This window comes from Stegostoma tigrinum, chromosome 1 (genome assembly GCF_030684315.1).
Source record: "Stegostoma tigrinum isolate sSteTig4 chromosome 1, sSteTig4.hap1, whole genome shotgun sequence".
Taxonomy (NCBI): domain Eukaryota; kingdom Metazoa; phylum Chordata; class Chondrichthyes; order Orectolobiformes; family Stegostomatidae; genus Stegostoma; species Stegostoma tigrinum.
Genome location: NC_081354.1, coordinates 18001653 through 18013932, shown reverse-complemented (window position 1 = coordinate 18013932; position 12280 = coordinate 18001653). Strand labels below are relative to the sequence as shown.

Below are 12280 nucleotides of genomic sequence, written 5' to 3'. Positions count from 1 at the left end.
CCACCAAACCCACCACCCCTGGCACCTTTCCCTTGGTGATGTGTCCACCCTGGGCCTGCTTCAGCGTCGCAACGATACCACACACAAACTGGAGGGAAAAACACCTCATATTCTGCCTTGAGTGCCGACAGCCCGATGGCCTCAACAGGTAATTCACCAGTTTCAAAATCTCCTCATCCCATGTCCAATCCCCACCTCTTTGACCTGACAGAATCGGTCCATCTTCTTGCCCATCTATTTGCCCCACCCTTCCCACTGACCAATCCCCACTACCATATAAGTGCATCCACCTATCATCATCCCATTTACCTCTCTCTAGACTCACCCCTCTCCCTGTATTTATTTCTGAACTCCCTTCCCCCTCGCCAGCCCTGATGAAGGGTGTAAACCCAAAATGTTTACTTACCTGCTTCTCTGATGCTGCCTGACCTGCTGTGTTCCTCCAGATCCACACTGTGTTGATTCTGACTCCTGTATCTGCAGTTTTTGCTATCTCCTTTATACACACCATCTGTTGAAACTACAATAACGTCAAATTCCTTAAGTGACAATAAAATTATTATGAAAGCTGCTAAATTCCCTAGCCTCATTTTCAACATAAATCACAACAAAATCATTAACTCTGTAAACCAGTTTCTGACTTGATTGATTCTCAGAAAGGGAAACGATGTGAAATCACAATTGAATTTGAATATCTTGATTCTTTGCTTTCCCACAGAATCTGTATATGCTTACTTGCAGAATGATTTCTAGCCCAAAGTATTTCTCCATTCAAACTCTGAACATAACAAGTCTGCTTGCTTACTTAGAACATACAACATTACAGCACGGTACAGGCCCTTCGGCCCTCGATGTTGTGCCGACCTGTCATACCAATCTCAAGCCCATCTAACCTACACTATTCCATGTACGTCCATAAGCCCAGAATGGAAATAGGATGTCCATACTGACATGAGGCAATTGTGATTAGGTAGGTCTGCTCTGCATTCCAATCCTGGCCTGTTGCTTCTACAAAATAACACTTACACCACAGAGCAGGTAGCCCACTGCTTCTTTGCTTGCTGTTCAGTCAAGCCATCCAACTTATTGCCACCTGTGGTTTCCATCATAGCACCTTGCCTTGCACATCTTCACACAGTATTTCAGACTTCTCTTAAACTGATCTCTCACTCAACCACTAGCCCATATCAAGGCATCCATTCTCCAAAAGCAATGAATGTAGATAATTCAGAAAATCAGATGAGAAAAGCAATGTTTGAGTATGGAAAGAGACTGTCACCTAACATAGGAAGGATATCCTAAAGTCTTCTATAGCCATATAATTAATAAAAGGGTGATAATGTAAAGTTGGAAATACACTTGGACTGTATTAAGTGCAAGTGGTGGTGAACAGTCTTCCTGAACTGCTGTGCTCCTTGGGACGCAAGGTCCCCCACATTGTTATTAAGAAGGGAGCTCCAGGATGGTAACCCTGTGACAGTGAAGGATTGACAATACAGTTCCGAGTCAGAATATTGTATAACCTGGAGGAGAACATTGTACGTAGTCTTGTTCCCATGCAACTGTTTCCTTTGTCCTAATAGAATGATAGAAGTCACAAGTTTAGAATCTAAGGAGTTTAGTCCATCTTGTAGATGACGTATGCTGCCAACACCGTACACTGCTGGTGAAGGGGCTGAATGCTGAAGGTGGTGATTGTAGTGTCATTTAAGTTAGCTGCTTGGTGCGAGGTGCTATCTAGCTTCTTGAGTGTTATAGGAACTGTAGTCATCAGGCAACTGGACAGTTTTGCACCACACTCCTGACTGGTGTCTTATAGATAGTGGACATCAATGTGTAATAGGAGGTGAGTTACTTATCACAGATCTGATCTGATCTGCTCATGTGACCACAGCATTTATTTGGCCAACACAGTTCAGTTTTTGGCTGCTGGTAAGCCTCAAAGATGCTGCTAGTAACCAATCTAAATGTAATTGTACACCAAGGGGCTACGATAAGGATATGTTTATGTTGGAAATGGACATTGCCTGCCAATTGCATGGTGTGCATGTTACTTGCTTTTTATCAGCCCAAGCCTGAATGATGTTCAGATCTTGTTGTGTATGAACACTGACTGCTTCAGTATCTGAGGTGCCGTGAGCAGTGTTGAATGTTATGCAGTCATCAATGAAAACCCCATCCCTGATCTTATGCTTGATGAAAGGTCATTGATGAAGCAGCTGAAGATGGTTGGGCCTTGGACACTACCCCGAGGAACTCTCACAGTGGTGTCCTGGAGCTGAGATGATAGACGTCCAATAACCATCTCCCTTTATGTGAGGCATGGCTCCAGCCAGTGGACAGTTTCCATTGAATCCAGTTTTCATTTTTTGATGCCACACTCAGTAAAATGCTGCCATCTTCATGTCAAAGCAGTCATTCCCACTCAGCTCTGGAGTTATGTTCTTTTGCCCAGGTTAGGACCACGGCTGTAATTGTGATGTCTTGATCAAAAAAGGCTGCAAGGATGTAATCAAACAGCTATGGGCCAGTCATTTTATCGTCCATGGTTGGGAAAGTTCTAGAAGCAATAATTTAGAACAAAATTCATGTTACATGGAAAAATCTGGTTAATTACAGAGACTCAGCATGGATTTCTGAGGAAAAATCATGTTTCCTAACTTGCTGGGCCTTTTTACTGAGATAACAGAGCATTGCAGTTGATATTTGGTATCTGGACTTGCAGAGGAATCCAATACAGTGCCAAACATCAGACTTGGGTGAAAAGTTAGAATTTATGGAATAGAAGGAACAGTAGGAACATAGATACAGGAAACAGAGACCTTTGGTTAATGAGATAACAAGGTGTAGAGCTGGATGAGCACAGCAGGCCAAACAGCATCAGAGGAGCAGGAAGGCTGATGTTTCGGGCCTAGATCCTTCTTCAGAAAATAGATTTTCTGAAGAAGTGTCTAGGCCCGAAATGCCAGCCTTCCTGCTCCTCTGATGCTGCTTGGTTCATCCAGCTCTACACCTTGTTATCTCAGATTCTCCAGCATCTGCAGTTCCTTCTACCTTTGTTTAATGGATGTTTTTCAGTCTGGCGGAAGAATTGTGATGGAGGTCTCGAGGGTCCGTTTTGAGATCCTAATTTTTTCTCAGTGGATATTAATGATCTAATCGTGGATCGGACAATTGCAGCATTTTCAGGAAACATAAAATTTGGAAGCATTGTAATCTGTGAGGATAACAAACAACATCACAAGGTCGTCGGCAAGTTAGTGGAGTGTCCAGGTAGGTAGCAGATTAATTTTTAATGCAGAGAAGTGTGATGTGATACATTTTGAGAGGTCCAACATGGAGAGACAATATAAATGGTAACATTCTAAAGGGAAGGCAAGAACAAAGGGACTTGAGCATACATGTTCAGAAGCCATTAATGGTGGCAGGACAAGGTGAGAGAACAGTTAATAAAACATATGGGAAATTCAAGACTTTTATTAATAAGGGTATTGACTACAAGAGCAACGACATTAACTGGAACTTAGCACACTAGCTTAGTCTTAGTATCTGGAGAGTTACATCTAATTCTGAGTGCCATGCTTTAGGAAGACAGGAGCATAAGAACTAGGAGCAGGAGTCGGCTATCCGGCCACTCGAGCCTGCCCCACCATTCAATAAGATCATGGCTGATCTTTTTGAGACTCAGCTCCACTTACCCACCCACTCACCATAACCCTTAATTCCTTTACTGTTCAAAAATTTATCTAGCCTTGCCTTAAAAACATTCAGCAAGGCAACTTCAGCCACTTCACCGGGTGGGGAATTCCACAGATTCACAACCCTTTGGGTGAAGAAGTTCCTCCTGAACTCAGTCCTACATCTGCTTCCCTTTATTTTGAGGTGATGCTCCCTAGTCCTAGTTTCACCAGAAACAACTTCCCTGCCTCCACCTTATCTATTCCTTTCACAATCTTATATGTTTCTATATGATCTCCCCTCATTCTTCTGAATTCCAATGAGTATAATCCCAGTCTACTCAGTGTCTCCTCATAATCCAACCCTCTCAACTCTGGAATCAACCGAGTGAATCTCCTCTGCACCCCCTCCAGTGCTAGTAAGTAAGTAAGTAGGGAGACCAAAACTGCACACAGAATTCCAGGTGTGGCTTCACCAGGACCCTATACAGCTGCAGCATAGGCTCCCTGTTTTTAAGCTCCATCCCTCTAGCAATTGCAGACAAAATTCCATTTGCCTTTTTAATTACCTGCTGCACCTGCAATCCTACTTTTAGCGATCCATGCACAAGGACACCCAAGTCCCTCTGCACAGCAGCATGCTGCAATTTTTTACCGTTTGAAACATAGTCCATTTTCCTGTTATTCCTACCAAAATGGATGACCAGATAAGGCGAAAATGAAGAAGAGATAAGAATCTTTGAGCAGAGATAAGAGAGGTACAGGGTATATTTACAAAAATGGTTTCAGTGATTAGAAATTTCATTTCCAGAGATAGAGTGTAGAAGCTGGGCCTTGGAGGAGGGAAGGTTGACAGAAGATCTGTTTGAAGTGTTAAAAATCATGAGAAATCTAGACAGAGAAAATAGGGAGAAAATGTAACTGACCATGAATAGATTGAGAATGAGACAGCACAGATGTAAAGTAATTCATAAAAGAAGCAAAAGTGATCCTCAAAATAAAAGCTTTTTAATGCATCTAGTGTTTGGGCTCCAGAATGTATTGCCCGAATGTGAAGGAGGCAAGTTCAGTCGAGGCTTTCAAAAGGGAATTTCTTTTATTTGAAAAGAAGCAATGTGCAGGGTTATGGAGAGAAGGCAAGGGAATGGCACTGGGTGAGATGCTGATTTGAAGAGCTGGCACAGACAACATGAAAAACGGCTGGGCATGCTTGTGTTGTGATCACCAGCGACTAAAATGGGTACAGGAGGAATTTCTGTTTGGCACTTGGGAGCAATGGAAGGCTTATGATCTAAAGGGTGCTGAAGTTTGAGGGATGCTTTAGATCAGATAGTGTGGAAGACTAAGGCTTACTTGAGGGATTAAGAAAAATACACTTTTTGTTTTGAATGCACAACACATTGAATGCACATATAATGTCTGTGTGTTCAATAGGAGGACTCTATTGACGTGAAATTAGTGTGTCTGCCTACAGTGTATGCGCTACATGTTAGGGACCTCCTACCACAAACTAAAAGGGATACTTTTACATGATTGCTTGTCAATCCAAAGATCCCTTCTTATACAAAACAAAATTGCATATATTTATGTACGTTTTATGTTACCCAAATTACCAATTATATGCATGACTGTTCACATGCCTTAAGAGTTCATTATTCCCATCAGTCTATGCACACTCATTGCATGCACAGTCCTTCAATCATCTGGTCTCTTAACTGATAACATGTGCATCGGTGTGTGTTGTCATTGGCTGTTTGTCTCAATAATGTTGTCTGAGCAGGGAGTGTCATTCCTGGGCCATTTTTTGCTGCTGGGGCATCTGTTGGTGAATTGCTGAGAATCTCTGGCTCTGATGTTTAATGTGTGATCCTGTCCAAGTGGCACATTCACTTCTTCCCAATCAGGCACCTGTAGCACACGGGCAATTTCTCCAATTGGGTGCATGTGTCTGTGGTTGTAATGGTATATTTGGTCAATCACTTCCAATGAGGTGACAGTTGCAGGCCCCAAGTTGCCACTTTGCCTAGCTTTTGTTGAGACCATTGAAGGTTTGTACCTTGGCTAGTTTCCTGATACTTAACACTAGCAATGGTTTATCAGCCTTGTCAAAATAAAATCTGGCTTTCTGACATTTCACGTTTATTCTTTCATTAACACCTGCTACTACTTTGAGTTATAGGGAGAGGATGGATAGGCTGGAATATATTTCACTGGAGCATATGAGGTTGAAGGTTGGCCAAATAGATGTTAATAAAATCATGAGGGGCATAGATAGGGTGAATGGCAGGTGTCTTTTCCCTAGGGTGGGAGATTGCAAGACTAGGGGCATAGTTTTAAGGTGAGAAGAGAAAGAAGCAAGGGGCAACTTTTTTTCTGAGTGTGGTTCATGTCTGGAATAAACTTCAAAAGGATGCAGTGGATGTGGGTGCAGTTAGACGATTTAAAAGATATTTGGATAAGCACATGAATAGAAAATGTTTGGAGGGATTTTGGCCAAATACAGGAAGATGAGACTAGTTAGTTTGGGAGCATGGTTGGCATGGACTAGTTGTCTCTGTGCTGTATGACTCAATGACTACTTCAGCCTTCAGTATGTTTCTTATGATTGGAAGAATAGTTAGTGTGTAGCAGAACTAGTCTTTGTAGTGGACTGTCTCTATGCCTTCAGTAGGTGTGTTCCTCTGCTTGAGGATTGCCTTGTATACATCTGTGCAGGATTTGCTTGATTTCTGATTCCTTTTACAATTTTCACTGCCACATCAGCCTTTCAATTTATATTTTGGGACTTCAGACCCTTAGTCACCTTATTGCAATGAGCTTCCAGTCTAAGCTATCCTGTCAGTTGGGTAAAATTGCCTTCAGCTTACTTTCAAGGGCTTCATTTTTGTCATGTTGAACCACTTGTCACAGGTCTGATAAGGTCATGACATTACATGAAACAGCAGAGTCTACTGATATTTTATATCCTCTGCTGTTCTTATTCCAACAGGCACAAATCATGTCTCACCTATTGGCTTAACAGAGCCAGTTTGGTGTAGGGTGTAGAATGATTCATCTGAACCCAAAGCCGAAGTTTCTATAGCGGCCATCTGTATGTTTGTTATTCTTTTTAGCCAGACACTTGTATGTAAATTGATACAGATTTTTAAAGTGTTTTGCCCGCATGTCTTCTCCTTTGCATGATGTCCTCTGCAGTATTTCTGTCCTGCCCCTTGTGTAAGAAAATTCTGCTCTTTGTGCCTAGAGAATACATCAGCATTGTACAAAATTAGTCTGTCCTGCCATGAATATGCTCAAGCTGCTGATTGATTTCTGCACGTTAGTCTTCTGTGTCTATGTTTCTTTTCTTTCAGTAGGTGTGCTTTTGTTTCGAGATCCCATGTGCCTAATACAATCCTGGCTTTGGTTAGATCATCCTTTAATTCTGCAAATTGACAGGTTTCAGTGAGCTGACTTAATGGCATTATATTTGATCCACAGACTGTTTTTCACTTTGATCCCTAATATTGGATACGTACAGTTCATTTGAAATGCTAGCTTGGGGCTCAAATAATGCCTTCAAAGCTTTTAAAGTTTAAGCTTTGGCGTGGCATATATTTTGAAACAATCTCTTCCCAATTGTGGTAAAAGGGTGGCCATTTGTGACCATTTTGGCTTGCTCAATAAATCTTCTGCTATTTCATAACTCAGCCATTGTGTGTGGAAGACAATCCAAATTTGCTTATTATCCCCTGTCATTTGAACAGGATTAGTATGGGAAAATCTGAAGGCACTTTCTTTTAACTGAGATAACAAGGTGTGGAGCTGGAGGAACACAGCAGGCCAGGCAGCATCAGAGGAGCAGACATTTTGGGTCTGGACCCTTCTTCAGAAATCTTTCTGAAGAACGGTCCCGACCCAAAACATCAGCTTTCCTGCTCCTCTGATGCTGCCTGGCCTGCTGTGTTCCTCCAGCTCCACACCTTGTTATCTCAGACATCAGCATCAGCAGTTCCTACTATCTCTTCTTAGAACTGATGTTTTTAAAATGTGCCTTGCCTTGTTGATCTCCACATTTTTTTTCTCTGCTGGAAGCTCACAGCCTCTGTATGTACATCCATCTCCCTGTTTTTGGTTTTGCTTTGTTATAGCTCCGCAGCCCTCACCTCAATCCTAGTTCTGACACCATGTTTCGCATGTACAACTGGTAGTGTGTTGAACACAAGGACTTTATTGAGGGGAAGTTAAAATGTCTGCCTGTAGTATGCGTGCCTCATGGCAGAGATAATGCGTCCACAGCAGATTTGGAGGGACATTTTTATGTGGCTTTGTTTAAATCTAAATATTTGTCCTGCCCCCTCACTCACCAAAGAGTGTTGAAAGTGGTACATATCTTGTGGTGTTAATAGATCCTTCCTCACTTCATCTGCCAGGAATCATACAAATTAGGCCTCCCCTTGCTTTCTCTTAAAGTCATAAACTTAATTTTGTCTGAATCAGACTGCAACCCTAGTTTGGTGATTAGGCCCTCCCTACCTTTTGTGGGATCCTCAGTTGAGCCCTGAATTATGCACTTTACAACTTATTGTGAAGGGAATAGGTTTGGGCTGTAGTCAGGTACCCTCTCAACCACACACTCACACGCTCAATCTGTCACGTGTTTTGGGACATAGCAGGTATTCAAAATGAAGGCCTCTGTTTTTTCTACAATTAATATTGAACATCAAAATTCCAAAGTGGCTGAATTCTTTACATGGCAGGATTGAGAAAATGATTGCTAGCTGACATGAAATTTTTCCGCAGCCAGATAAAACTTATAACAAACTTGTTTACATAGCAGCATAATTGTTAAACTGCTTGTTCGTTGGAATCAGAGAGGTTTTAACTTTTGACAGCAGGTTGATTGAATAAATATGCACTGTTCAATGTTTCTTGTATTTAACCAGCATTCTGTTGTTTACTCTTGTTTCTCTTTCTTATAAATTGTAATCTGAAGTGTTTTAAGTTCATGAGATAATGGGAACTGCAGATGCTGGAGAATTCCAAGATAATAAAATGTGAGGCTGGACGAACACAGCAGGCCAAGCAGCATCTCAGGAGCACAAAAGCTGACGTTTCAGGCCTAGACCCTTCATCAGAGAGGGGGATGGGGAGAGGGTTCTGGAATAAATAGGGAGAGAGGGGGAGGCGGACCGAAGATGGAGAGTAAAGAAGATAGGTGGAGAGAGTGTAGGTGGGGAGGTAGGGAGGGGATAGGTCAGTCCAGGGAAGACGGACAGGTCAAGGAGGTGGGATGAGGTTAGTAGGTGGCTGGGGGTGCGGCTTGGGGTGGGAGGAAGTGATGGGTGAGAGGAAGAGCCGGTTAGGGAGGCAGAGACAGGTTGGACTGGTTTTGGGATGCAGTGGGTGGGGGGGAAGAGCTGGGCTGGTTGTGTGGTGCAGTGGGGGGAGGGGACGAACTAGGCTGGTTTAGGGATGCAGTAGGGGAAGGGGAGATTTTGAAACTGGTGAAGTCCACATTGATACCATATGGCTGCAGGGTTCCCAGGCGGAATATGAGTTGCTGTTCCTGACTCCGTGACTCCCTTGTTCGCTCCACACTGCCCTCCAACCCCACCACACCCGGCACCTTCCCCTGCAACCGCAGGAAATGCTACACCTGTCCCCACACCTCCTCCCTCACCCCTATCCCAGGCCCCAAGATGACATTCCACATTAAGCAGAGGTTCACCTGCACATCTGCCAATGTGGTATACTGCATCCACTGTACCCGGTGCGGCTTCCTCTACATTGGGGAAACCAAGCGGAGGCTTGGGGACCGCTTTGCAGAACACCTCCGCTCAGTTCGCAACAAACAACTGCACCTCCCAGTCGCAAACCATTTCCACTCCCCCTCCCATTCTCTAGATGACATGTCCATCATGGGCCTCCTGCACTGCCACAATGATGCCACCCGAAGGTTGCAGGAACAGCAACTCATATTCCGCCTGGGAACCCTGCAGCCATATGGTATCAATGTGGACTTCACCAGTTAAAAAATCTCCCCTTCCCCTCCTGCATCCCTAAACCAGCCCAGTTCGTCCCCTCCCCCCACTGCACCACACAACCAGCCCAGCTCTTCCCCCCCACCCACTGCATCCCAAAACCAGTCCAACCTGTCTCTGCCTCCCTAACCGGTTCTTCCTCTCACCCATCCCTTCCTCCCACCCCAAGCCGCACCCCCAGCCACCTACTAACCTCATCCCACCTCCTTGACCTGTCCGTCTTCCCTGGACTGACCTATCCCCTCCCTACCTCCCCACCTATACTCTCCTCTCTACCTATCTTCTTTACTCTCCATCTTCGGTCCGCCTCCCCCTCTCTCCCTATTTATTCCAGTTCCCTCTCCCCATCCCCCTCTCTGATGAAGGGTCTAGGCCCGAAACGTCAGCTTTTGTGCTCCTGAGATGCTGCTTGGCCTGCTGTGTTCATCCAGCCTCACATTTTATTATGTTTTAAGTTCATGTTGTATATGTTTAAAGTTTCAGAATGTACCACAAAAATCCTTTATATCAGGCATTTATAATTAATTGTAAATCTGCAGAGTGTCTCCGTCCTCTACTATGATTTGAGGTTAAGTCTGGATTAAGCAACATAAAGTATAAGAGAGGTTCACCTTTTAAGTGATTTCTTCTAAAATGCTCCACATAGTGACTGTACTTAATGCTACCTGTGTCTTACATTTTTATTCAGGACTTGTGGAATTCTTATTTGTTGTGAATGTCACAATAAGATGCTGGCTCAATGTTGTTCCAGGTCCATGCTGAGCTGCTTCAGCAGAAAGCTAATCAGATGAAGGATTTGGAAGAAAGCCTAGGAGTCTGCATGGCTTCAATTCAGCTTTGCAGAGCTGAGAAGCAAGTCAGTGTCCTGGAGATTCACACTGCTGTTCTCAACCTGCAGGCACTGCTGTTAGATGAACTAAGCACAGCAGGGTCAGTGCCCCAGTCTGAATGCGTCCAGATAGCTCAGGAACATATTTGTGTGAGTGTTATTTAAAAGAATTATACATTATTATAAAACCTAATTTTCTCTCATTCGAATTATATATGCTTATTTTAACTCTTCTGTTGTAACCAAATTTGAATGACTGCCATGGAGCTCCAAAATGTTAATATTGCCTTTTGTGTATTTTTTTTAAAGTTAATCTGATTATTATAAAATGCAGCTTTGCCAAAACCTGATTGACTGACTGTGGGGGAAATGAGTTGCAACTCTGATTTCAAACTCTACTACTGACGAGAATGGGTTCCATATAGACTAAGATTGCGAGAGATGTCCTTACCCTCACTTGGGTGCTGCCTTCTTATTGAATGTGGTTTGAAGTGCTAAGCGCAGTGAGATGAGTGAGGCATTGCCTCCTTCACGCAATGTCAAGAACCAATGTAAATGTCAAAGGTCTCAATGAATGACATCACTCCAATGGGATTTTAAGCTCAGGTGCATGTTTTACACAGAATGCATTGAATCTAGGGCCAGCAAATGCCCTGGTAAGTTGTTTTTACATTTTTTCTAATGTTTCCTTCTGAGCTTACTTATGCTCCTCAGAACCGCACAACAGATCTTTGGACCCACTCTGTTCAGATCTCTCTACTCACTGCACACTATTGCACCACAAGAGTCCCTCCCTTGAATTTTTCTACCTGTATACAAAAACTCCCTCTTCATCGCCAATTATGTCATGGTCCCATCCTGAATAAAATCAGGCCTTTGGACTCAGTCCTTCTGGAATTAGATTGTAGTGAGAAGGATGATGTTGAGCTGGGCAGCGTTTAAGTGGTGTATGGTTTTGTCACTGCCATAGATAATGGTAGGAGCAATTTGAGCTGGTGAAAGTAAGATTAACACACAGCACTAAATCAAATTCCTTTGCATAATTTGTTCAGTAGTTTGTTGATACCAATACACTAAACAAGTCTGAGGGAAATAAGTATTTTGTCAAAAAATTTTCAACAACTTGCACCTTAATGTCTTGGTGAGTTAATTTAGATGCCAGTCATAGCATGTTTAAGTTGATTTTGACTCTTTAGTAACTATTGACTGTAATACAGATAATAGCAATTTTACAAATGGTTTATTTAGTTGACAAAGTCAATAAATACAACAGAAATGTACTTCAATGCAGTAGCTACTTGAACTTGTAAATGTTACCCGTTCAGAAATTTAAATGAAATTGCAATGAGTCAAATTCAGATAACCTGGAATTCCAATTGTATTCAAGTTGTCAACCATTCACACTGGCAGCATAGCAAATACACTGAAAGGATGTCTGTGATAAGTCAATAAGTCTGACTCTTAACTGCAGATTAGTCAGTCTTGTGCAAGCTTGTCAAATCATTGAAGCAACCAACCAGAGTGGAATTCGATCATGGCAGAGCACAAAATCAGCGAGCTCTTCATGAGCTGTCATTTGCCATCAAGATCTCTGTGCAAAAGCAGCACATCAAAACCCCAAATGTATGGCTAAAGCTGTGAGACAGCGTTTTCAAGCACAAAGGAAATGAAGTTAGTACATGTGGAAGACCGTGGTGCAAAGTGAAATGCAGACTTAGCCAACGAGCTGATCGTTCCACCGTCCAGTTTAT

General features: G+C 42.9%; 1 protein-coding gene across 2 annotated transcripts in view; it reads left to right on the top strand.

The window, feature by feature from the left end:
- LOC125458854 (limbin-like) overlaps positions 1 to 12280 on the top strand; it is a 168337-nt gene that overhangs the window by 123698 nt on the left and 32359 nt on the right. For both annotated transcript variants that reach the window (XM_048544618.2, XM_048544610.2), the window contains one exon: positions 10452 to 10679. In XM_048544618.2, coding sequence (XP_048400575.2) covers positions 10452 to 10679 — 228 coding nt within the window. The remainder of the gene's footprint in view (positions 1 to 10451; positions 10680 to 12280) is intronic.